This window comes from Hylobates moloch, unplaced genomic scaffold (genome assembly GCF_009828535.3).
Source record: "Hylobates moloch isolate HMO894 unplaced genomic scaffold, HMol_V3 SCAFFOLD_9, whole genome shotgun sequence".
Classification (NCBI taxonomy): Eukaryota; Metazoa; Chordata; class Mammalia; order Primates; family Hylobatidae; genus Hylobates; species Hylobates moloch.
Genome location: NW_026652284.1, coordinates 123,695,334 through 123,721,578, shown reverse-complemented (window position 1 = coordinate 123,721,578; position 26,245 = coordinate 123,695,334). Strand labels below are relative to the sequence as shown.

General features: G+C 52.7%; 1 protein-coding gene across 1 annotated transcript in view; it reads left to right on the top strand.

The window, feature by feature from the left end:
* The window catches only part of ZC3H3 (zinc finger CCCH-type containing 3), a 102,217-nt gene that overhangs the window by 66,750 nt on the left and 9,222 nt on the right, over positions 1-26,245 (top strand). Inside the window, exons 6-9 of the mRNA XM_032760618.2 lie at positions 3,854-3,896; positions 3,973-4,131; positions 4,235-4,304; positions 6,687-6,818. Of these exons, the coding sequence (XP_032616509.1) occupies positions 3,854-3,896; positions 3,973-4,131; positions 4,235-4,304; positions 6,687-6,818 (404 nt within the window). The remainder of the gene's footprint in view (positions 1-3,853; positions 3,897-3,972; positions 4,132-4,234; positions 4,305-6,686; positions 6,819-26,245) is intronic.

The following is a 26,245-nucleotide window of genomic DNA, read 5'->3' as shown; positions in this document are numbered from 1 at the left end:
AGCCCTGGCCCACTCAGCAGTGGGGAGGAGAAGGAGGGGCTGCCACACTCCTCCCTGGGAGGCTGCGGCGCTGCTGCGTCTCCCCCTTGGTGCCAAGTGCTGAGCTCTGCAGAATCTCGCCTTTCCATTTACACACATGGCAGAGCCCTGGCGGGCACAGAGCCCCTGACGTCACCACACTGTGAACAGTCTATCCCGGCCACCCTTGCTGACTGGCCTCTGCCTCTGTTGGCGCTTCCCTTGGCCCAGAGCCATCAGAGAGCCAGTCTGGTTCCCCCAGCCCTTCTGGGGCACGTCTCACCCCTGCACCAGCAGCAACCCAGAGCTCCCTCATTCAGCCTCAGCAACGCAAGCAAGGAGGGTCTGGTGCACAGAGGCCAGTGCCAGCCAGGGCAGGCAGGGGTCCAGGGGCCTCCTTGCTCCCACCCCTGTCCCTGGGGAGGCCCCGCCTGCCATCGAGTAGGGCTACGGCCTCCAGTGTCCTGCTGGCCAGCCTTGGTGGTGACTGTGGCAGTCCTGGGACTGTGCAGAGCCCAGTGAGGCCGCACCCGCCCTTTGGGTCGACAGGTGAGGCCACAGCTCCAGCTGCCTGGGCCACCACCGGCCCCGCCTTGCCATGAGGAAGGTAGATGGCTCCCAGCTGTGGGATACCGCTGACCGGCCCACTTAAGAGGAATAATAATTAAAGAAATAAATTTCCTCCCCTGGTGTCAGCAGAAATTTGACTTCAACAAGAAAGTGCAGCCTTCTTGGAAGGGGTGGGGGTGGCTGTCCTGGCTGACCCCCCAGGCTCTGGGCCCCTAACGGCAGAGGACAGTATGGCTTCTACCCCCAGCTTCCCCACTCCTTGAAGCTGAACCCTCCCTCCCGGGCCCACCTGCCACCTGAAGGGCTGAGCCCCAGGGCCCCTCCCCACATACTCCTGTGTGGGCCCCCAATGAGCATGGCCCATATGTGGCCACCAAGAGCCTGATGGTCCCTGTGGTGGGGCAGAGGCCCCAGTCTCTGGCCACAGGGCTGGCCTTGGCTTGTTCTGTGTCCCCAAAGCCCCCAGGCACCTGTGGCCGTGGCCCTCCCTGCTGTGGGCCAGCTGCTGCGTGTTCCTGGCACGTCCGGCCTCTGTGCCTCCCCTGCTCGTCACCTGCCCACCCTCCCTGGGGTGATGAAGGCCCTGTCCGCGTGCCCCCGCCCCACATCGCCTCTCCTGGGGCGCCCTCTGCCGCTGGCTGCCTTCTCCCAAGGGCGCAGCTTCCATGTGCCAGACGGACATGCCCTGGAGGGCCTGGTGGGTGCGCTGTGAGCAGACCAGGGCTTGGCGCAGCCCTGCCTGACTTCCTGGGAGAGGGCTGGCCTGGGAATTGGGGCTGCCTGTGTGCTCCGCTCATCGTGGATGTTGTCCCTTGGCCAGGCAGCAGCTGTCTAGTGGGTGCTGGCCGGAGCAGGGGCTGGAGGTGCTGAGGAACCTCTGACTGCAGGGCCCCCACCCTGCTTGCCTTGCAGAGCCTGACATCCAGCGGTGCCCAGAGCTGGCACTGGGGCACCGAGCAGGGGGTGGGGCTGGTGGGAGCCGAGTCTATTCTGGGAAGATCTCAGGGAAGTGAAAGTTCTCTGGAATGCATGGCGCCTTCTGCTGTGGAGTTGCTGGGGGTTATTCAGTTGAACTTTTTAGCACTTCTCAGGCAGCCCTTGCCTCTTTTCCAGCCAGCTATTTTATGTGCATTTTTTAACACTGCAAAGCATTTGAAAAAGTGCCTCCTGTTCTTGTCAGAACTCCTGCCGTGAGCCTCACACTGGCATTTTTTTAAAGAGCACAAAGTGGAAAGGGAAGTAACCCCTCCTGCTGCACCCTGGTCCTGCCAGGTGGGCACGTGATGCCGGCGTGTCCCTGGCCGGGAGCAGATGGCGTCGCAGTGTCACTGGCAGCCTGGGTGAGAGTCTGGGAACCAGCAGTGCCGACAGACGGCCGCATTGCCGCGTCCCTCACCACACAGGCTGGCAGGTGCGAGGGCATGCCCGTGCCGCCTGGACTGGGCCCTGCTGCCCACCCGGGGACAAGGGTCCTGGCCTGAGAACAGGGACTGCTGTGAGCACCCCCGCGTTGGTCCACCCGCACCAAGACCCTCATCACCCTCCCTTTGCCCTTGGCCTCCCCACACCCCCCAGGTTTCTGCCTTCTTCAACACCTCCTTTCCTGCCCCCGGGCACCATTACTAGCTCCTGCTCCTGCCCCAGCTGGGCTCGCTGGCCACTCAGCTCTGGAGCTGCCCTTTTGAAACTTGAGACGGGCTGAGTGGGAACAGTAGGCAGGGCCCCTGGGGGCGAAGGGCAGCAGCACCACTGACCCCAGCTAGGGAGCACTGGGCTGGACGCAAAGCACAAAGCAAGGAGTGTGGGGGGCTCCAGCCTGGGGGTGCAAGGGAGCGGAAGCCTTGGGTCCTCAGGTGGGAGTCTGCGGCTGCTGGGCCACCTGGGAGAGTGAGGACGAGGCTGCTCTCTGGTGCTCAGAGTGGGGTGGGTCTGGCTATTTAGGGCTGGGCAGCTTTGGGACATCCCTTTTTAAACCAGGATGGCTTTGTCACCACCTCAGGTCCCCAGAATTTCTGAGTGATGTCACCTCTGCCTCTTAACTGCAGTGTCCATTTCAGCATTTGCCCTGTAGGAAATTGGATCTGGTCTGGGAAGGATCACGCGCGTATTTGAGGAACCCGGGAAAGCCGCCCTCAGCAGGCTCGTCCTGCCCTGCCCACCCCGTGATCCTGGGTGACCTCTGTCTGTAAAAGGCAGGCAGGGCTGTGTCACTGGAGCAGACCCTCCTCCTCCAGGTGGCACCCCCTCCCCGCCTCATCCCCTTGGCTCTCAGGCCTGGCAGCACTCGGCCATGTCCAGCCCCAAGGTCCATTTCCTTCCTGCCACCGCCGCCCTCCCAGGCCGTGGTGTGCAGTTTCAGAAAGGCTGGGGTGGTGCTTATGCTTGGGGTTTTGAGGAGCATCTGATGAGGCACCTCTAAAATTTAGAGTAACAGACACTAGCCAGGATCTGCCAGGGCCAGCCCAGGGCCTCAGGGACAGGTGCCCTTCCCCCAGGCCTCCACAGCTGCAGTGGGCAGCTGGGCAGATGCCTCCACCAAGCGGGCTTTGCCCGCACACTTTCTCTGCTGCATTTCTTTAGTTCTACAGCCCTCTAAAAGTCAGAAACCGTTCTTGCTCCTAAAAGGCCAGACCATGTGTGCCCCATGGGCCATATTCACGCCCTGGTCTAAGTGACCCCGCAGGTGTCCCCCACAAGCCCCAGCCCAGGCTCTGGCAGAGGGAGGTGCTGCTGTTAGCTGTTCTGTTTACAGAGCAGCTTCCTGGGTAGCCAGGGCTGAGGAGAGAGCCAGGAGCAGTGTCCATGAGCCAGTCACTGCCTTAGTCCAGGGTGGGCACCCAGGGACGTGGGGAAGCCAGCAGGGGGGTCCAGCCAGCAGAGTGTGGCCCTGGGGAGCCTGGCCAGGGAGGCAGCAGGAACAGGCGGGTGGCCCCAGCCCACGTGGCCAAGCCCTCCGTGGGTGCTGCCTGGCTTTACTGGCTCTGAGGGCAGGGACAGGAGCCCTGCCCGGACCCTGCCCTGGAGAGGAGCCAGACACAGGGCCCAGCAGCTCCCCACTCTCAGGTGCTGTGTCTCCAGAGGGGCCTGGCAGGGCCCAGGGTATCTGAACCACTGTGGGGAGGGGACCTGTGGGCAGTGTCCTGGAGGGGAGGCTGTGCCTGAGCTGAGTGCTGGGACCCCTGAGGGCCTTGACTAGGAGTCAGCAGGGAAAGGGCGTGCGGGCCAGGCTGTGGCCTGCTGTGACCTGTTCCTCTCTCCCCCACAGGCCGGCTGGATCCTGCAGGCAGCTGTAGCCGTTCCCTGGCCAGGTACTGCCTTCCGGCTGGGCAGTGGGTGGGCTCCCTGCTCGCCCTCGGGCTCACGCACCTCTCTCCCCGTCCGCAGCCGGGCCGTGCAGCGCAGCCTGGCCATCATCCGGCAGGCACGGCAGCGCAGGGAGAAGAGGAAGGAGTACTGCATGTACTACAACCGCTTCGGCAGGTGCAACCGCGGCGAGTGCTGCCCCTACATCCACGACCCCGAGAAGGTGGCCGTGTGCACCAGGTGCCTTCCTGCCCCCGCTGCGGGCCTGGGGGAGGTTCTGTGCAGGGCCCTGCCCTTGGTCCCCGCTGGCCCTTCCTCACACCCGTTTCTCCTGGTGCTGCAGGTTTGTCCGGGGCACCTGCAAGAAAACGGATGGGACCTGCCCGTTCTCCCACCACGTGTCCAAGGAGAAGGTGAGTGCGGCGCTGGTGGCCCTGCTCCCCTGCACCTTTCTCCGGGGCCTCAGCCACCTGGCCTCCGGGCAGATGGTGCCCACAGCTTTCCCTGGCCTTGGGACATGCAGATCCCTGCCCTGGCGTCCTTAGAGTCTGCCGTACCGCCTCTACCCCACTGCAGGCTTTGCAGCCGGGCTACCTCTTCCCAGGAAAGCAGCGCTGACAGGGTCCCTGCTCACCACGCACAAGGGTCTCTTTTCCCTTCTCCTGGCAGCACCAGGCCTCACCAGATCCCCAGGCCCCCCTTACACATACCCAGGGGAAGGTGGTCCCACAGGTGCCCCTGTGGACCCAGGGCTGAGGCCTCAGGACCTCTTCAGACTGGGCTTGGCAGGAGGGGGGAAGCTGTATGTGAGGGGCTGGGTGGAGAGGCTGCCTGGGCAGAGGGTGGGAGGGAGGGGCTGGAGGGGGAACAGCTGGACTCCTGGCTCATGTGGTTGTCCCCGCCACCTGAAGCCCCACAGACTTGCTTTGAGCCAAGGTGAGTCCCCTGCTGGGAAGAAGCAAGGGAGCCCTGGGGCTGAGGTCAGGGGTCAGTGCTGGCGGGGACGTACGTGGCTCCTGTGCCCTGGCCTCAGCCACGGTGTGACCACAGCATGCGAACGGAGCGAGGGCTGCCTCGGGTGAGGGAGGCGGTGTTGGGCAGGGGTGCTGCTGCCGCAACAGCTTTTCCCCTTGAGGAACTTGAAAAGAATCAGCATTTTTCTCCCTAATAGAGCTTCGGAACTCTGTTGTGAGCAATTTGGAAATTCACGTCGAGTTTCGGGTTCATTAGCTCCCAGCTCCAAAGCCGGAGCACATTCCAAGCTGTCTAATGTGGACGCCCCGCACCAGTGCCCTGAATTAATGTTATTGTTATTTGTGTGGACGTGGCGGGGTGCAAACAAGGTTAATTGAAATGAGAATGCAGTTTCCTCTTGATAACAGCCCCGCTCTGACAGCCAAGAGGAGCTCCGTTTGCTGTAGAGTTGGCTTTATCATCCCTTTTTATTAGAGCTAATTTGGGCTCTATATCAAAAACCACATTAAGGGAATTGTCTACAGCCCACCACCACCAGCCACAAACGGGCCCCCAGCCCCTCTCCCCTCTGCGGCTGCAGTTAAAAGACAATTAGAAATAAACTCCCGCTCGTTAAATCACCCTTTGTTTCTTTGCCTTCTCCCTCCCTCCCTCTCAGCCCTGGCCCTGGCTCTCTGGACCCCTTCTTCCCTCCTTGGCCTTAGACAAGTAACCTTTCCCATCCCCAATCTTGTCCCGGAAAAGTGACTTTTTAAAGCCTCTGGTTCTGCCCAGATCCCCCAGGGCTCCTCAGGCCCCAGCAGCTCTGAGCAGGCTGGGGAGGGGAGGGGGACAAGGGTATTAGTGGGAGCAGGGAGGGTGGTCTGACCCAGGAGGGAGCAAGGCCCTGGGAGGGGAGCAGGAATAGGCTGGGGCAAGGCTGGAGACCCCAGGGTGCTGGCAGGGGCTCTGTGGGGGCTCCATGCTGCAGCCGGACGGTGACATCCTTGTTCTGGACACCCAGGCAGCCCAGGAGGAGCCCATGGTGGCCCACGAGGGGCAGGGAGATGTCTCCTGGAGACGGCAAGAGACCCCCTGCTTCCCTCCCTGGGTGGCTGTAGCCCAGCCATTGCTCCTTAGGCCTGAGGTTCCCCCAAATGGGAGAAAGTTACATTTCTTCCCTCTCCCAGCCCAGTGGTGATAACAAGCACTGACTGTGGCCATCGGCCCTGTGCTGGGGCAGAGGACGCTGCTGGACCCCTCCTGCTGACCGCCTTGGCCTCCATGGTGCTGGCCTGCAGCCAGTGCCACACCAGGCCTGCTTCCAGGTGGCTCCTGCCCACCTAGAGCCCAGGGACACTGCCTGAGGCCCACGGGTCAGGTGCCTGGAGAGGGAGAGCCCTCCGTTAGCTGCTGGCCCGTGGCTCGTCCTCCCACCAAGACACCGGTCCCCATGGCCTGAGAGTCTCCAAGGGCAGCCCTGGCTACAGGCTAGTGGTTGGGAGCCCTGGCTGCCATCTTGCCCTGGACGGTGGGCAGGCTCAGAACAGGTGAGGGACTCAGAGGAGGGCGCCCCTGAGGCTGAGCCACGGGGCCACAGGGCTGCTCCATGCCTCCTCTGGACAGAGCGACGGCAGGGGTGTGGCTCACCTGGGGAGGCTGGGGCCCACTTCTGAGCAGCAGCCTCCCTGCCCCGCAGGTCCTGGTGGCTGCCCTTCCTGCCTGCTGGTGCCGTGTGTCCATTTCTCTCTCGGGTGAGGCCGTAGGGGGGTCCCCAGCCACCGTCTGTGGGCCCTGGAGGGTGGCTGCCTGCTGGCCCTCACTGCCGGCCCTCCCCACAGATGCCGGTGTGCTCCTACTTCCTGAAGGGCATCTGCAGCAACAGCAACTGTCCCTACAGCCACGTGTACGTGTCCCGCAAGGCCGAGGTCTGCAGCGACTTCCTCAAAGGCTACTGCCCGCTGGGTGCAAAGGTGAGGGGTCCGTGGGGGCCCGAGTGGGCAGGGTTTCTGTGGCTTGTTCATCCTCTGCTCACTCCTGGGTACCTGCCGTGGTGGCTGGATGGTCCTTCTGCAGCCCTGAGGTGGTCAGTGTCATCACGTCCACCTCACAAGTGACTCAGAGAGGTCCAGCAACTTTCCCGGGGTTGCACAGCACCAGCACAGGGCGGGGTTTGAACCATGGGAAGGTGAGGCGCAGAGGACCTAGACTTCCAGGTGCAGCACTGGTAGCCCCGGGAGCTGGCCCCCCATGGTAGGAGTGTGGCGACTGGGCCGGAGCAGCTCCTGGGATGTTGCTGGGGGTGGCCGTGCAGTGAAGGGGATATTGGAGGCCAGGGAGCTGGCAGGGCTACAGGTGGATGTGGGGCCAGCAGCCTCCCCAGGAAGGCAAGGGGTGGACAGGACACTCCTACCCAGCCTGGGGCAGAGAGGTGGGCCAGGCAGAACCGAGGGGGCCGCCTGAGCCGTGGCCGGCAAGGGTGGAGTGAGCTGGCGCTGGAGCTCATTGTGGGGCACCACTGCTGGGTACCACTGCTGGGTGGAGAATTGGGGACCTGGGCTGTAAGGGTCACCTGCAGCTGATGGCTCTGGCTCCCCTCTCCCTGGGGGCATGACTGACTCCTGTGTTGCGGAGGCGCTCACAGGCTCACCTGTCTGGGAAATTCCTGGCAGTGGAGCCAGCTCCTCCCCTCTGCCTCACCTGCCCTCCTGGGCTTCACCAGGACTCGCCACCCCAAGCAGCGTGGCCTCAGCGTCCCCAGTGGGCCTGGTCCCAGGTACAAGCCCCCTCTCCCCCAGCCTCTCACGCCTGTTTCTCTCCCTGCCCTGGGCGCTCCTGCACCTGGCCTAGGGCTGGTGGTTGAGGCTGGGGGCCTCCTGGCTCAGGCTGGGGAGGGGCCAGAGCTGGGGGACCTGGAGCTGCTCCTTATCCCTGGCATTTTGGGAGGGAGCCCCGGGGCCTGCAGCACGGCTCAGTGCCACCCGGTCCTCACACTTGTGTTGGCGCTGCCTCAGGGTCTGCAACCCCCGTGAAGCCAAGAACACCAGGCACCCCAGGAACCCTTTCTCAGCCCACCTGCAAGGACACCGGGCCTTAGGCTCTGGCGGCTCTCCTGCCCCTCCCTTGCTGGGTTCACCTGTGGGGTCCTGTAGACGCTGGGCCACACACTCCTTCCTGTGCACAGCGTTCTGTGGTGGGCCGGGCCCTTCCCAAGCATCCTCTCCCTCATCCTCAGTCCTCACACCCACTTCCAGGGAGGAGCCAGCCCGCAGCTCCTGCTGCCAGGCCAAGGGTTGGCCAGGCCGGCCTCCCCAACCTGAAACCTGGCAGGCAATCCCCTCCGGGGAGGTAGGGCCTGGCTGGGGCAGCCCCAGACCCTGTGGGGGCAGTGGCAGGATCCCCGTGGAGGCCATGGCTGATTATTGTAAAATGTTTCGATTTGAATGAAAATATCAAAGTGATATTTAGGTCCTGCTTCTATTAGTGGAAGTGCTTACTGCTGCCTTTCCGTGTGTCCGCGCCGCGGCGCCCGCATGATGGATAGCAGCTTGTAATTATATATGGGAAAGCGCTGAGCCGGCCAGATCCAGCGGGGACAGGCGGCAGCCCGGGCCTGCGAGGGTTAATTTTATTCTCTAAATAATGTGAAAAGTGCTGAATCGTCACCTTGCGCCTGAAGTAGAAGTCCTCAAATGGGCCCCAGAGAGTTTATAATATTCCACTGAATCAAGTGAAATTGTTAACCTTGCTTCCTAAAGCGATGGCTTGTTAAAGAGCCACATTCCCTTTCCTTGTGAATAATTTAGGCTGGGAGTAAATCTCTGCTCCTTCCCCTTTTGGGGGCCACGGCTGTGGCTCAGGGGTCAACCTCTGCCAGATGCCGCCTGTCCTCCTAGATACCAGGACGGGGATGACTTCAGACTGCCTGTTTGTGCACACCTGCGGGGTCTGCCGCGTCCTGCCTCGTCCTCCCCAGTAGACGTCCCTGTCCGGGTGCAGCGCTCTTTTCCTCCCTTGCCTCGGGCGCTTCCTCCATCCTTGTCAAAGGGATCTCCCCGGCTGATAGTTTTGCTGGCGGGAGACTTTGAGACTAGAAAACTCAACCTTCTCCCCTTAGTCTTCATAGCCAGCCGTGTCTGTCTGCTGTCAAATTCTGATCCGCTGCTGGCATCCTTGAACGGAAGAGTTTTCCCTCCTCCGTGCTCACCGCTCGCCTGTTTGTCCACGGGTGTGTCTGGCTGTGTCCATTGCCATCCCCTTTTAATATGCTGCCCTGCCAGGGCTCCTGCCCTTATGATGTGCCTGACAGTTTCTTCCTTGCTTTCTGGCACCCAGAAGCTCCTAGCACCCGGCGGCTCTGGGACAGCCGCTCCTGGCTCCTTATGGGTGTGTTTCAGATTCAGGGTGTGGGCCAGGCGCGGTGGCTCACACCTGTAATCCCAACACTTTGGGAGGCCGAGGCAGGTGGATCACCTAAGGTCAGGAGTTCAAAACCAGCTTGGCCAGCATGGTGAAACCCTGTCTCTACTAAAAATACAAAAAGTTAGCCGGTTGTGGCGGCAAATGCCTGTAATCTCAGCTACCTGGGAGGCTGAGGCAGGAGAATTGCTGGAACCTGGGAGGTGGAGGTTGCGGTGAGCCAAGATCGCGCCATTGCATTACAGCCTGGGTGACAAGAGTGAAACTCTGTCTCAAAAAAAAAAAAGACTCAGGGTCTGGGCGCTGCTCCTGGTGGCTCTAGGTGGGACAGCTGCTCCTGCAGGGCACCCTGGTTCCTTCTGGGTGTGTTTAGGACTCAGGGTCTGGGCGATGCATGTGCTTGTTGCAGCTGGGGTGTTGGCTGCTGCCAGCGCCCCCAGTGCACAGGGCTGGGGAGCATCATGTGCATGTGTGCAGGGGTGACAGTGACTCCATCCCCACCTCTGCGTTGAGAGCTCCTGTGCACCTTGGCCCTCCTGCATCTGCAGCGCCTGCTCCATGAGCCTCCACGCTGCCGTTTTCTCCACGCCCTGTGTGTGGTTGGTGCCTGTCTGCAGGGAGCTGCCGGGAGAGGGAGGGCCCTGGCTGAGCCTTGGGTTTCAGCTCCCCAGTGTGAGCTGAGACCTGAGTCACCTGGGATTCCCCTCACGCACACCCTGCCTTCGTCCTCCAGGCTTGCAGGGGCCCCTGTGTCCTCTGGACAGCGCCTGTCTTGGTTTTGGTCACACGCAGCGCTTCTCGGTTGGTCAGCCTTGCTTTCGCCAGTGCCGCCCTTTGTTAGGCCGAATCCTTCGTCCTTTATGAGGCAAGGTCCTGACATCCTTTGCCCTATGATTTGTGCTCGGGGGTCTTGTTTAGGACCAGTCTCCACCCACGGTCACAGAGTGCTTCCTGCATCGCCCGCTGCTGGTCAAGAGGCAGCTGTGGGTGTAGCTTGTCCCTGCATGGTTACTTCCTCCTCTGGCCTCAATCTCCTTTTATATACAATCGGGATAATGGCACTGCCTGTCTCAGAGGGGCATGGCGACTCTTCAGGGGGCCACAGTGGGCCTGGCAGTGTCCTGGGTGGCCCTGGCACAGGGAGGCCTCCCTACAAGTTGGCTGCCGTTCGCTGTTCTTTATTTACGTGTTGTGTGAGGTGGGGCCTCAGTTTTTCTTCATGTCATGGGTGCTTTCCCTCAACAGCAGTCCAACCCTTTGATTTGTGGTGTCAGCTTAAAAAAGACAGCTTTATTGAAGTACAGTTTCCCTCCCACACAATTCCTCTGCTCTAGGTGTATGGTTCTGTGGGTTTGAGTAAACTTAGAGTCGTACAGCCGCACCGCAATGCAGCTTTCAGTCGTTTTCATTGCCCCCCAGAATTCCCTCACTCTGTTCATCATCAGTCCCAGCCCCGCCTTGCTCCCACCCCGGCCCCTAACACTCATCCCCTTCAGTCTCTGTAAGTTTCTTTTGTGGGCGTTTCGTGCCACTGGAATCATACAGTACACGGTTGTTTGGCATCTTTGATTTTGCATCATGTTTGGAGGTCCGTCCTGCAGCACCTCAGCGCTGCACCCCTTTTCATGACAGAAGCCGCTGCAGAGACTCTCCACGCTTTGTCCGTTCGGGTGGTTTCCAGTTGGGGGCTGTCGTGAATAATGCTGCCTCGAACGTCTGCGCTCAAGCCTCCGTGTGGCCGATGCTTTCACTTCTCTTGGGTAGACACCTAGTGGAATCGCAGGGTCATAGGGTCACTGCAGGGCTACAGGGTCGCCCTAGGTTAACAGCCTCCTGTTTTCTAAAACGGCTTCACAGTTTGACACTCCTGCCGGCAGCGACGAAGGCTTTCGTCTCGCTTACTTCCTCGCCAGCTCTTGGTATCTGCCTTTCTGGCACACCCGTTCTGGTGGGCGTGGCGTGCCATATCCCTGGGGTTTTGGTTTGTATTTCCCTGATGGCCTGGACGTGCAGAGCACCTGGGTGCTTATGGGCCATTCCTATCTTTTTTGAAAAACAGCTTTGTTGAGATACGATTCCCATACCACATAATTCACCCATTTTAGTGTACAATTCAATGGTTTTTGGTATACTGTGTTACTTTTTAATTGTGGTAAAATATATATAACATAAATTTTGACCATTTTTAAGTGTCAAAATGGCACTTAGTTCAATAGCATTAACTACATTCACAACACTGTAGACACATTCCAAAATGTTTTCCTCACTCCTGACAGAAACACTGAGTATTCAGCAGCGACTCTCCACTCCCCACTTCCCAAATCCTAGTTAGACACCTAACTAGTTATCTCAGTGAAGGCGCCTCCTCTAGCTATGTCCTCTAAGTGGAATCGTACGTTCTGTCCTTTGGTGTGCGGCGTCTTAACACGCAGCATAATGTTTCCAGGGTCTAGCTATGTCCCGTCAGTGGAATCATCCAGCATCTGTCCTTTGGTGTCTGACATCTTTCACTCAGCATCATGTTTCCAGGGTTCACACATGTGGCACCACCTCATTCCTTTCTTATGGCAGAGTAACATTCCGTTGTGTGTGCACTGCGTTTTGTTAGTTCCTTCATGTGCTGGTGGGTATGTGGCTACTGTGACTAGTGCTGTAGTGATTCCTGACGGGCAGGTATCTGTTTGAGTCCCGCTTTCACTTCCTTTGGGTGTATATTGAGGAGTGGAATTGCTGGAGTCTGAGTAATTCTGCGTTTAGCTTTTTGAGGAATCGCCAAAGTGTTTTCTGTTGTGGCTGCACCATTTTACGTTCCCAGCAACGGCGTACAGGTTCCAGTTTCTCCACACCCTCCCCACCACTTGTGGTTGAATTTCTTCATTCTAACTTTTTTTGTGTGTGGATTCTTTAGGGTTTTCTTGCATGTAAGATCATGTCATCAGCAAACAGATAATTTTACTTCTTCCTTTTCAAGTGGGATGCCTTTTCTTTCTTTCTTTTTTTTTTTTTGAGACATAGCAAGACTATGTCTCAGAGTGAGCTCTGTCATCCGAGCTGGAGTGCAATGGCATGATCTCAGCTCACTGCAACCTCCGCCTCCCGGGTTCAAGTGATTCTCCTGCCTCAGCCTCCCAAGTAGCTGGGACTACAGGTGCACGTGCCACCAAACCCAGCTAATTTTTGTATTTTTAGTAGAGACAGGGTCACACCACGGGGCCAGGCTGGTCTCAAACTCCTAATCTCAGATGATCCGCCTGCCTTGGCCTCCCAAAGTGCTAGGATTATAGGTGTGAGCCACCACGCCCAGCCTCTGGCTAGAACTTTTAATACTATGTTGAATTAAAATGGCAACTGTGGGCATCCTTGTCTTTTTCCTCATCTTAGAAGAAAAGCTTTCATTTTTCACCATTGAATATGACGTTAGCTATGGGCTTTTATGTATAGTGTTTACCACACTGAGGAAGTTGCCTTCTATCCTATTTATTGGGTTTTTGTTTTTTTTTTAACATGAAATGGTGTTGAATTTTGTCAGGTCTTTTTCTAGATCAATTGAAAGGATCTTGTGGTCTTTTTTCTTTATTCTATTAAGGTGGTCAGCTCATGACTGACCACACTGAATCACAGTCTGTCACAATCTCATTAATTGATTTTTGTGTATGAAACCATCCTTGCATCTGGGAATAAATTCCACTTGGTTATGATGTGAAATATGGTTATGGTTTGTTTTGGTTATGGTTTGTTTTGAATTAGAGTTTTGCTCTTATTGCCCAGGCTGGAGTGCACTGGTACGATCTCGGCTCACTGCAAACTCCGTCTCCCGGGTTGGAGCAATTCTTCCGCCTCAGCCTCATGAGTAGCTGGGATTGCAGGCGCGCGCTGCCAGGCCCGGCTAATTTTTGTATTTTTAGTAGAGATGCGGGTTTCGCCACGTTGGCGAGGCTAGTCTCGAACTCCTGACCTCAGGTGATCAGCCCGCCTCGGCCTCCCAAAGTGCTGGGATTATAGGCGTGAGCCACTGCACCCAGCCCTTAATGTGTAATCCTTTTAATGTGCTGCTGAATGTTTTGCTGAGGATTTTTGCATCAATATTCATAAAATATATTGGTTGGTAGTTTTCTTTTAGTGTCTTTGTCTGGTTTTGTTGTCAGGGTACTACTGGCCTCACAGAGTGAATTAGGAAATGTTTCCTTCTCTTAAACATTTTGTAAGAGTTTGAGAAGAATTGGTGTTGATTCTTCTTTTAAATGTTTTAGTAGAATCCACCAGTGAAGCCGTCTGGTCCTGTGCTTTTCTGTCTTCTTTCTTTTTTTTTTTTTCTTGAAGAACAAGGTCTCGCTATATTGCCCGGGCAGGTCTCAAACTCCTGGGCTCAAGTGATCCCCCCACCTCTGCCTCCCTAAATGCTGGGGTTACAGGTGTGAGCCACTGCGCCTGCTGTGTCCTGGGCTTTTCTTTGTTGGGAGATTTTGGATTACTGACTCAATCTCCTTGCTGTGTAGATCTAGTTAGATTTTGTACTCTTCAGTCAGTTTTGGTGGATTGTGTATCTCTAGGAATTGGTCCATTTCATCTAAGTTGTCAATTTTATGTGTGTATAATTGTTTCAAGTATTTAATAATTGTCCTTTTGATGTCTGCAGAATCTGCAGTGATACTGGAAATTTCATTTCTGTTACTGGAAGTTCGTGACTTCTTTTTTTCATTGTCTTTTACTAGAGGTTTGTCAATTTATTGATCTTTTCAAAGTACCCATTGTTTGTTTTACTGATTTTTCTCTATTGGTTTTCTGTTTTCGATTTCATTGGGCTTTCTGCTCTTATTCTTTCTTTCTTTCTGCTTACTTGTGGTTTATTTTGCTGTTTTTTTCCCTCTACATTCTTGAAATGGGAGCTTAGATTATTGATTTGAATAATTTGAATATTTTCTCTTTTTTCTGAGACAGGGTCTCACTCTCACCCAGGCTGGAGTGCAGTGGTGCAATCATGGCTCACTACAGCCTCAACCTCCTGGGCTCAAGCAATCCTCCTGCCTCAGCCTCCTGAGTAGCTGGGACTACAGGTGCATATCACCATACCCAATTAATTTTTTTAATTTTCTGTAAGACAGGGTCTTGTTCTGTCAGTCAGGCTGGTCTCAAACTCCAGGCCTCAAGCAATCTTCCCACCTCAGCCTCCCAAGTAGCTGGGACTACAGGTGCATGCTACCACGCCTGGCTAATTTTTGTATTTTTTATAGGGATGAGGTCTCGCTCTGTTGCCCAGGTTGGTCTCAAACTCCTGAGCTTAAGCAGTCCATCCGCTTCAGCCTCCCGAAGTGCTGGGATTATGAGTATGAGCCACCAAGCCCAGCTCCTGTGATTTTTGTTTGTTTGTTTTATTTCCCTTAAGATTTTCTCTTTGCCCTATGGATTATTTGGTAAAACGCAAAAGAGTCATACAATCTGAAGAGAAACTAGAGTATTGCCTGTGGGTTATTTTGAAGTGTGTTATTTAGTTTCCACGTGTTTTGAGATTTTCCTGTTACCTTTCTTTCATTGATTTCTAGTTTGATCTATATTGATTAAAATCATACAGATTTTAATTCTAAGTTTCTCATGGTTTTTTTATGGCCGAGGATATGGTCTTTCTTGGTATATGTCCCATGTGTACTTGAAAAAAATGTATATTCCACTGTTGTTGGTGCTCTATCAATGTCTAATAGATCTTGCTAGTTAAAGGTGTTTTTGAGTTCTTCTATATCCTTGACGATTTTTGGTCTAGTTTTCAGTTGTTGAGAGAGGTGTTGAAGTCTCTAACTATAATTGTGGATTTGTCTATTTCTCCTTTCATAACTTTCAGTTATTGCTTCACGTATTTTACAGCTTTTTTGTTTGGTGCATTTACATTAGAATTGTTGTGCATTCTTCTTGTTGTTGTTGTTGTTGTTGTTGTTGTTGTTGTTGTTTGTTTAGAGACTGGGTCTCATTTTGTTGCCCAGGCTGGAGCTCAGTGGCACAATCACAGTTCACTGCAAGCTCAAACTCCTGAGCTCCAGCGATCCTTCCACCTCAGCCTCCTGAGTAGCTAGGACTACAGGCATGCACCACCATGTCTGGCTACTTTTAAAATTTTTTTGTAGAGATAGGGTCTTGCTATGTTGCTCAGGCTAGTCTTCAACTCCTGGCCTCAAGTGGTCCTCCTTGACCTCCCAAAGTGCCGGGATTACACATGTGTCCCTACTATGCATTCTTGATAGATTTACTCTTTTATTATGTAATATTTCTGTCTCTGATGATTTTCTGTGCTTTGAAGTCATCTTTTTCTGATATTAATATAGCCACGCCTGTTTTCTTTGAATCAAGTTTTCATGTCTTTTTTTTTCTCTTTTTACTCTAAATTTATATGTGTGTCATATTTGAAGTGACTTTCTGGTAGACAGCAGATAGTTCAATCATGTTTTAAAATTCACTCTGCCAATCTCTGTCTTTTAGTTGATATATTTAAGACATTTACATTTAATGTGGTTATTGCTATATTAGGGCTTAAGTGTATCATTTGATTTCTTTTGTTTTCTATTAGTTCTTTTTTTCCCTCTGGGTTTTCTTCCCCCTGCCTTCCTATGGGTTACTTGAACACTTTTTAGAATTTGTATTTGATTTACTTATAGTGCTTTTCAGTGTAGATCTTCAGTGTCTTCCCTTCTCTGTGGGGGATACATTCCAAGATCCCTCATGGATACCTGAACCCATGGGTGTCATGGAACCTGATTCCATCATTTGGAACATGTTTCTATTATCTTCCACCCACAAATCAAATGCCTTTTTAAATCTTTTTTTTTTTTTTTTTTTTGAGACAGAGTCTTGCTGTGTTGCCCAGACTGGAGTGCAGTAGCGCAATCTTGGCTCACTGCAACCTCTGTCTCCTGGGTTCAAGCAGTTCTCCTGCCTCAGCTTCCTGAGTAGCTAGGATTACAGGTGTGTACCACCACGACTGACTAATTTTTATGTTTTTAATAGAGACGGAGTTTCACCATGTTGGCCAGGCTGGTCTTGAACTCCTGACCTCAAATGATCCACCCACCTAGGTCTCCCAAAGTGCTGGGATTACAGGCATGAGCCACCACGCCTGGCTGCCTTTTTAAATCTTAACTAAACGTTTATCACACACTGTAGCCCTAACTTTTGCAGTTTGCAGTGTGACAGCAAAATTAGCATTAATTTCTTTTTTTCTTTCTTCACAATTTCATGGATAGAAGATCATTCTTACTGTAGATCTCAGCAACCTCAGAATATTATATTATTATTATTATTATTTTTTGAGGCAGAGTGTTGCTCTGTCACCCAGGCTGGAGTACAGTGCAGTGGCACGATGTTTGTCCACTGCAACCTCCACCTTCCAGGTTCAAGCGATTCTCTTGCTTCAGCCTCCCAAATAGCTGGGATTACAGGCTCGTGCCACCACACCTGGCTAATTTTTGTATTTTTATTTTTATTATTTTTTTCGAGATGGAGTCTAGCTCTGTCACCCAGGCTGGAGTGCAGTGGTGTGATCTTGGCTCACTGCACCCTCCATCTCCTGGGTTCAAGTGATTCTCCTTTTTCAGTCTCCTGAGTAGCTGGGATTACAGGCACCCGCCACCATACCGAACTAATTTTTGTATTTTTAGTAGAGATGGGGTTTCACTGTGTTGGCCAGGATGGTCTCGAACTCCTGACCTCCTAATCCACCCGCGTTGGCCTCCCAAAGTGCAGGGATTATAGGCATGAGCCACCATGCCCAGCCTATTTTTTTTTTTAAGTCGAGAACTTTCACCTTTTTACCTAAAGGAAGCATTTTACAGCTTCTCTTATCCAACTTGTTAGCATCACTACTGTTGCACTTTGGGGCCATTTTTTATGAAAATAAGGGTTACCCGGACACAAGTGCTACAGTACCACAAGAGTCAGTGTGATAAGGGATACAGCTACTAAGTGACTAATGTTAGGTCGTGTATACGGTGTGGAAAAAGGAATGATTCGTGTCCTGGGCAGGACAGAGCATGACAGCGCAAGATTTCATCACACTACTCAGAGTAGCATGCACTTAAGCATTTATGAATTGTTGGCCGGGCGCAGTGGCTCCTGCTTGTAATCCCAGCACTTTGGGAGGCTGAGGCAGATGGATCACGAGGTCAAGAGATCGAGACCATCCTGGCTAACACGGTAAAACCCTGTCTCTACTAAAAATACAAAAAAAAATTAGCTGGGCGTGGTGGCAGGCGCCTGTAGTCCCAGCTATTTGGGAGGCTGAGGCAGAAGAATGGCATGAACCCGGGAGGTGGAGCTTGCAGTGCAGTGAGCCAAGATTGCGTCACTGCACTCTAGCCTGGGTGACAGTGAGAGACCCCATCTCAAAAAAAAAAAAAATTATGAATTGTTGGCCGGGCACGGTGGCTCACACCTATAATCCCAGCACTTTGGAAGGCCAAGGTGGGCAGATCACCTAAGGCCAGAAGTTCAAGACCAGCCTGGTTAACATGGTGAAACCCTGTCTCTACTAAAGTTACAAAAAAAAAAAATTAGCTGAGTGTGGTGGCGGGCACCTGTAATCCCAGCTACTTGGAAGGCTAAGGCAGGAGAATTGCTTGAACCTGGGAGGTGGAGGTTGCAGTGAGCCGAGATTGCACCACTGCACTCCAGCCTGGCCAACAAGAGTGAAACTCCATCTGGGGAAAAAAAAAAGTTATGAATTGTTTATTTCTGGAATTTTCCATTTAATATTTTTGGACCACAGTTGACTTCAGGTAACTGAAACTGCAGAGAGTGAAACGGTGGAAAGGGGAGGACCACCATATAGCTTTTGTAGTGCTTACCTTGGGTATTATATTTGCATGACTGATCCACGTCTGCTGGTGGTGTCGTTTTGCCAGTTTGAATTAAGTGTGGAAACCCTACCTTCCCTCATCTCCCTTAACCTCCCCTTTTATAACCGTCTGGAATACTTCCTCTACAGAAGTTAGAACCACAACAAACACAGTTATAATTTTTATTTCAATCATCAAACATAACTTAGAAAACTGGGGAAGAGATGGAAAGTCTGGTATCTTTATCCATATTTTTGCTTATCTTGTTCTTTATTCCTTCCTGTTGTTCCAAGCTTTTTTCTTTTGTTTCCTTTTTGTTTGGAGAACTTTAACCACTTTTTAGGGTAAGACTGGTGGTGACATTGTTTTTCTTCATCAGAGAATATCTTGATTTTCCCTTTATTCCAGAAGGATAATTCACTGAATATGGGATTCTGTGTTGACAGTTCTTTCTTTTGAGCTTGAAAAATGTTATGCCTCTTCCTCCATGGTGTCTAGTTAGAAATCCACTGTTGTTTGAATTTTTCCCCTGTAGGTAAAATGTGGTTTCTGTGGGGTGCCGTGACTCATGCCTGTAATCTCAACATTTTGGGAGAACCAGGTGGGCAAATTGCTTGAGCCCAAGCGTTTGAGATTAGCCTGGTCAACATGGCAAAACCCCATCTCTTTAAAAAAAAAACAAAAAACAAAAAACAAAAATTAGTCACACATGGTGGCATGCGCCTTTGGTCCCAGCTACTCAGTTGGCTGAGTTGGGAGGATTGCTTGAGCCCTGGAGGTCGAGGCTGCAGTGATCTATGATTGTACCGCTAGGCAAGAGAGTGAGACCCTGTCTCAAGAAAACAAACATAATGTAGTTTCTCTCTGGCTGCTTTGAAGATTATTTCATTGTCTTTAACTTTCACTGTCTGACATCTGGGGTAGATGTGTTTGGTCTGTCCTGTCTGACATCTGGGGTAGATGTGTTTGGTCTATCCTGTCTGACATCTGGGGTAGATGTCTTTGGTCTCTCCTGTCTGACGTCTGGGATAGATGTCTTTGGTCTATCCTGTTTGAGGTTTGCTCAACTTCCTGAATCTATAGGCTTATGTGTTTTACCAAATTGGTGAAGTTTGTATTATTTCTTTGAGTTCTTTTTTCCTGTTTCTGCATCTCCAGTTACATGAATGTTAGGTCTTTTGTTGTGGTCCCAAGGTCCCGAAGGCTCTGTTCATTTTTTAAACCTTATTTTCTTTCTGTTGTTCAGATGGGTTAATTTCTTTTTTTTTTTTTTTTTTTTTGAGATGGAGTCTCGCTCTGTCGCCCAGGCTGGAGTGCAGTGGTGCGTTCTCGGCTCACTGCAAGCTCCGCCTCCCGGGTTCACGCCATTCTCCTGCCTCAGCCTCTCCGAGTAGCTGGGACTACAGGCGCCCGCCACCACGCCCGGCTAATATTTTTTGTATTTTTAGTAGAGACGGGGTTTCACTGTGGTCTCGATCTCCTGACCTCGTGATCTGCCCGCCTCGGCCTCCCAAAGTGCTGGGATTACAAGCGTGAGCCACCGCGCCCGGCCAAGATGGGTTAATTTCTGTTATTCTGTCTTCCAGTTCTCTGTCTCATCCATTCAGCTGTTGAGCCATACACCGAGTTTTTTATTTCAGTTATTGTATTTTTTAGTTCCAAAATTTTCATTTGGTTCTACTATATCTTCTTTTTCTCTGTTGATACTTTCTATTTCTTCTGTTTCCAGCATGTTTGTATTGCATGTAGAAGTGTCTTTGTGATGCTGTTCTGTCTTTATGAAATAATTCTGACGCCCTGTCAGCGTTGGCGCTGCCCCTCTTCACCGAGCTTGGAGCTTCCCTTGTTCTTAGTGTGAGCAGCCACTTTCTGTGGGAGCCTAGTCATGCTGGCTGTTTGGTGGAGGTGCTGCCTCCTTCTTGCCAGCTAGGAGTGGAAACTCAGCTCCCTGTGCTTGGCCTCATTGACACTATAGAGGGTGGTGTGGAAAACAGACCTTCCCTGAACCTTCCCTCCCTGCCTTGGGGGAAGGAGTTCCACAGTGCCTCTTCCACATGGCCTCCACTGACTCCGCGGGGGGATGGAGAAGGGGTGAATGTCCTGGCTTTTCACCACCCCGGCAAGGAAGGGAAGGGCCTCTTGGCCAGGGTTGAGTCCAGGCTCCCTCCTCAGCCTTTGCTGGTCTGGCTAGGGGTGCAGTGGTTTTGGGTGTTGGCTGGAATAGGATGGCTGTTGCCCGAGAGCTTCTGTCTTGCTGGGCTGCCCTTTGCCTGTGCCTGTGGGCATTTCTGGGCTGTGGCTTCCTTGACTCCAAGTCTTGGATGCGGACAGGAAGCAACCCAAGGGAACCCAGCACCAGTCGTGCCCCGATCCCTAGCCATCAGCGCCTTCTCCGCAGCCAGAGGTGGCTTGGGTTTGTTACAGTGGCACTTAGCGGGAAGTACAGGGATGGTAGGTTGGTACTTTGGGTCTGTCTTCCCAACAATGCAAGCCCCTTCTTTTTTCTTTTCTTTTTTGGACAGTCTCACTCTGTCACCCAGGCTGGAGTGCAGTGGTGCGATCTCAGCTCACTGCAACCTCTGTCTCCTGGGTTCAAGCAATTCTCCCACCTCAGCCTCCCGAGTAGCTGGGATTACAGGTATGCACCACCATACAAGGCTAATTTTTGTATTTTTAGTAGTGACGGGGTGTCACCTTGTTGGCCAGGCTGGTCTCGAACTCCTGGCTTCCCAAAGTGCTGGGATTACAGGGGTGAGCCACTGTGCCCACCCAACTTCTTTTTAATGCCAGTTTTGGCTTATTTTCCCCCAGAAATGGAGGATCCGTTTTACTGAGGTTTTCAACGTATGGGTGCATGTCGGTGTGTCTACAACATCCTTTGTTGTGTCTAGAGTGTTTTTCATCTGTATTTAATTTGCGTTTTCTCACTTGTTTCTGGGAACAGTCTTGCCAGGGGCATGTCTATCTTATTGCCCTTTTCAGACAACCAGCTTTTGGTTTTGCTAGTGTTCTTTATTGCTTGTTCCTTTTCTTTGTCATTGACTTCTGTCGTTGCTCTTTATTATTTCCCTGCTGCTTTAGGTTTTCCCTGGGCTCCTTCCCTGCTTCCTGCCTTCTGCTCTGGGAGCACCTGTTCCTGTGCCGTAGGTTTTGGGTTCTGGCCGACGTGCTTTGAACTCTTGGCCTCCCTCTCAGGAGCCCCTCCCTGCTGTCCATGTGGGCACCTGCAGTCCCCCACACCAGCCCCACAGGCCCTCTCTGGCAGTTTGTTCACTGGTCAGGGTCTGGTAGAAAGCATCCAGTCACTTACTGTGTTTAATAAACTTGTTATTATTTTAGATTTACCAAAAAGTTGCAAACATATCACAGAGAGTTCCCGTACACCCTCAGCCAGCCTCCCCTGCCAGGAGCATCCTGCAGATCCACAGCCAGCAGTTCGATGTGGTTTGACCTATGTCCCTGCCCAAATCTCGTGTCGAATTATCATCCCTGATGTTGGAGTTGGGGCCTGGTGGGAGGTGACTGGATCGTGGGGATGGTTTCTAATGGTTTAGCACCATCCTCCAGTGCTATTCTTGTGATGGAATATTCACAAGATCTGGCTGTTTGAAAGTGTGTAGCACCTCCTCCCTCTCTTGAGCTCCTGCTCCAGCCCCCTCTCTCGACCTGCTCGGCCGTGTGAAGTGCCTCGCTTCTCCTTTGCCTTCTGCCACGATTGGAAGCTCCCTGAGGTCTCCCCAGAAGCAGATGTTGCCCAGAAGCAGAAGCAGGGAGCGGCTCCTGAGGTTTCCTGTACAGTCTGTGAACTGTGAGCCAAGTAAACCTCTTACCTTTATAAATTACCCAGTCTCGACTGGGTGCAGTGGCTTACACCTGTAATCCTAGCACTTTGGAAGGCCGAGATGGGTGGATCACTTGAGGCCAGGAGTTCAAGATCAGCCTGGCCAACATGGCCAAACCCCATCACTACTGAAAATAGAAGAATTAGCTGGGCACAATGGTACATGCCTGTAATCCCAGCTGCTTGGGAGGCTGAGGCATGAGAATCAGTCGAACCTGGAGGTGGAGGTTGCAGGGAGCTGAGATTGTGCTACTGCACTCCAGCCTGGGCAGCAGAGTAAGACACTGTCTCAATAAAGAAAGAAATTACCCAGTCTGAGGTATTTATTTACAGCAATGCGAGAATGGACTAATGTAGAAAATTGGTACTGAGGAGTGAGGCATTGCTACATAGATACCTGAAAATGTGGAAACAGCTTTGGAACTGGGTAACCCACAGAGGTTGGAAGAGTGTGGAGGGCTCAGAAGAAGACAGGAAGATGAGGAGAGTTTTGAACTTTCTAGAGACTTGTTAAATTGTTGTGACAAATGCTCAGAGTGATACGGACAGTGAAGTCCAGGCTGAGGAGGTCTCAGATGGAGATGAGGAACTTACTGGGAACTGGAACAAAGGTTACTTTTGTTATGTGCTAGCAAAGAGGTTGGCTGCACTGTATTCCTGCCATGGGGATCTGTGGAACTTTGAACTGGAAAATGATGATTTAGGCTATCTGGTGGAAATTTCGTGGGTTTTGTTTTGTTTGTTGTTTTGAGATGGAGTCTTGCTCCAGGCTGGAGTGCAGTGGCGCGATCTCAGCTCCCTGCAACCTCTGCCTCCCGGGTTCAAGCAATTTTCCTGCCTCAGCCTCCCAAGTAGCTGGGGTTACAGGCATGTACCACCACGCCCAGCTAATTTTTATTTATTTTTATTTATTTATTTTTATTTTTTTGCCTTCAAGCATCTGTTTAAGAAAGCACATCTTCTACAGCCCTTAATCCATTTAACCCTGAGTTGACACAGCACATGTTTCAGAGAGCACGGGGTTGGGGGTAAGATTATAGATTAACAGCATCCCAAGGCAGAAGAATTTTTCTTAGTACAGAACAAAATGGAGTCTCCTATGTCTACTACTTTCTACACAGACACAGTAACAATCTGATCTCTCTTTCTTTTCCCCACATTTCCCCCTTTTCTTTTCGACAAAACCGCCACCGTCATCATGGCCCATTCTTGATGATCACTGTCTCTTCGGAGCTGTTGGGTACACCTGCAGAAAGGCTGTCACTTCACACTTGGAAGGCTGCACAGCGGCTGGGCAGAGGCGCTCCTCACTTCCCAGACGGGGTGGCGGCCGGGCAGAGGCGCTCCTCACTTCCCAGATGGGGTGGCGGCCAGGCAGAGGCGCTCCTCACATCCCAGACGGGGTGGCGGCCAGGCAGAGGCGCTCCTCACTTCCCAGATGGGGTGGCGGCCAGGCAGAGGCGCTCCTCACATCCCAGACGATGGGCAGCCAGGCAGAGACACTCCTCACTTCCTAGACAGGGTGGCAGCCGGACAGAGGCTGTAATCTTAGCACTTTGGGAGGCCAGGGCAGGCGGCTGGGAGGTGGAGGTTGCAGCAAGCCGAGATCACGCCACTACATTCCAGCCTGGGCAACATTGAGCATTGAGTGAGCGAGACTCCGTCTGTAATCCCAGCACTTCGGGAGGCCGAGGCGGGCAGATCACTTGAGGTCAGGAGTTGGAGACCAGCCTGGCCAACATGGCGAAACCCCATCTCCACCACAAATACAAAAACCAGCCAGGCGTGGCGGCATGTGCCTGCAATCCCAGGCACTCGGCTACACTGCAGCCTGGGCAACAGAGGGAGATGGTCTCAAAAAAGAAAGAAAAGGAAGGAAGGAAGGAAGCGAGGGAGGGAGGGAGGAAGGAAGGAAGGAAATTTTTGTATTTTAGTAGAGATGGGGTTTTAGTAGAAACATAGTTTCACCATGTTGACCAAGCTGGTCTTGAACCCCTGACCTCAGGTGATCTGCCCGTTTTGGCCTCCCAAAGTGCTGGGATTACAGGCATGAGCCACCATGCACAACCAATCTAGTGGAAGTTTCTAAGCAGCAAAGCGTTCAAGGTGTAGCCTGGCTGCTTCTGACATTCTGTGCTCATATGTGTGAGCAAAGAAATGACCTCAAGCTGGAACTTATATTTAAAAGGGAAATAGAGTTTGGAAAATTTACAGCCTGGCCATGTAGTAGAAAAGAAAAGCCCATTTTCAGGGGAGGAATTCAAGCAGGCTATAGAAATTTGTGTGACTAAAAGGAAGGCAAGTGCTAATAGCCAAGACAATGGGGAGAAAGCCTCAAAGGCATTTCAGAGAACTTCATGTCAGACCCTCCCATCACTGGCATGAGGCCTAGGAGAACTGAATGGTTTCCTGGACCCGGCCCGGGGCCCCACTGCCCTGCACAGCCCCGGGATCTGGCTCCCTGTGTCCAGCCATTCCAGCTCCAGCTGTGGCCCAAAGGGGCCAAGGTACAGCTCTGGCCACTGCTTCAGGGGGTGCAAACCATAGTAAGCCTTGGAAGCTTCCACGTGGTGGTAAGCCTGCAGGTACTCAGAATGCAAGAGTTGAGGTTCGGGAGCCTCTGCCTGATTTCGGAGGATACATGGAAAAGCTTGTACGTCCAGGCAGAGGACTGCTGTAGGGGTCGAGCCCTCATAGAGAACTTCTGCTAGGGGGAATGTGGCATTGGAGCCCCCACACAGAGTCTCCACTGGGACACTGTTTAGTGGAGCTGTGAGAAGAGGGCCATTGTCCTCCAGACCCTGGAATGGTAGATCCACTGACAGCTTGCACCATGCACGTGGAAAAGCTGCAGGCACTCAGTGCTGGCCCTTGAAAGCAGCTGTGGGGGCTGAACCCTGCAGAGCCATGGTGGCGGAGCTGGCTGAGGCCTTGGGAGTCCTCCCCTTGCATCCTTGTGCCTGGATGTGAAACGTAGAGTCAAAGGAGATGATTTTGGAGCTTTAAGATTTAATGACCGCCCTGCCGTATTCTGAACTTGCATAAGGCCTGTAGCCCCTTTCTTTTGGCTGATTTCTCCCTTTTGAAATGGGAGGATTTACCCAATACCTATGCCTCCATTGTGTCTTGGAAGTCACTAACTTGTTTTGATTTTATGGGCTCATAGGTAGAAAGGACTTGCCTTGTCTCTTTTTTTTTTTAGACAGAGTTTCGGTCTTGTTGCCCAGGCTGGAGTGCAATGGCGCTATCTTGGCTCACCGCAACCTCTGCCTCCCAGGTTCAAGCGATTCTCCTGCCTCAGCCTCCCTAGCAGCTGGGATTACAGGCGTGCACCACCACGCCTGGCTAATTTTTTTGTTTGTTTGATTTGTTTTTTGAGACAGAGTTTCACTCTTGTTGCCCAGGCTGGAGTGCAATGGCACTATCTCAGCTCACCGCAACCCCCCACCTCTCGGGTTTAAGCAATTCTCCTGCCTCAGTCTCCTGAGTAGCTAGGATTACAGGCATGCACCACCACACCTGGCTAATTTTGTATTTTTAGTAGAGACAACGTTTCTCCATGTTGTCCAGACTGGTCTTGAACTCCTGACCTCAGACAATCCACCCGCCTCAGCCTCCCAAAGTGCTGGGAGGCATGAGCCACCACACCCGGCCATCCCTGCCGGTTTCTAATGGCTTAGCACCATGCCCCGCGTACTGTTCTTGTGATAGGGTTCTCATGGCATCTGGTCAGTTAAAAGTCTGTAGCATCTCCCCTGTTGTCTCTCGTCTTCCTGCTCGGCCGTGTGAAGTGCCTCGCTCCCACTTCGCCTTCTGCCACGATTGGAAGCTTCCTGAGGCCTGCCCAGAAGCAGATGCTGCCATGCTTCCTGTACAGCCTGTGAACTGTGAGCCAGTTAAACCTCTTTTCTTTATACATCGCCTGATCTCAGGTATGTCTTTATAGCTCATGTATCATCTCGCTGTCAGAACTAAGACATCCACTTTGGTGCGGCGTAACCGTCAACTCAACTCCAGACCTTATTTGGATTTCCTGTTTTCCCTGATGCTGTTTTCTGTTCCAAGATACTACATTCCATGAAGTCACTGATTTTGGAGTGCAGGGGAGAGTGAGAAAGACGGAGAGGGTGGATAGAAGTGTCTGGAACACATCCTCCAAGGTGGCTGGTGGTAGTAGAGGGGGCAGCTTTGATTTTGGACAGTGGGAAGGAAGCTGGCAACTCTGCTGGGGACAAAGGGTGCATTGCAGCCATCAGAGGTGCTGCTGGCTGTGGGGTTAGGGCCTCACCCCCAGGAGAGAATGAAGCAGAGCTGGATGTTGTGG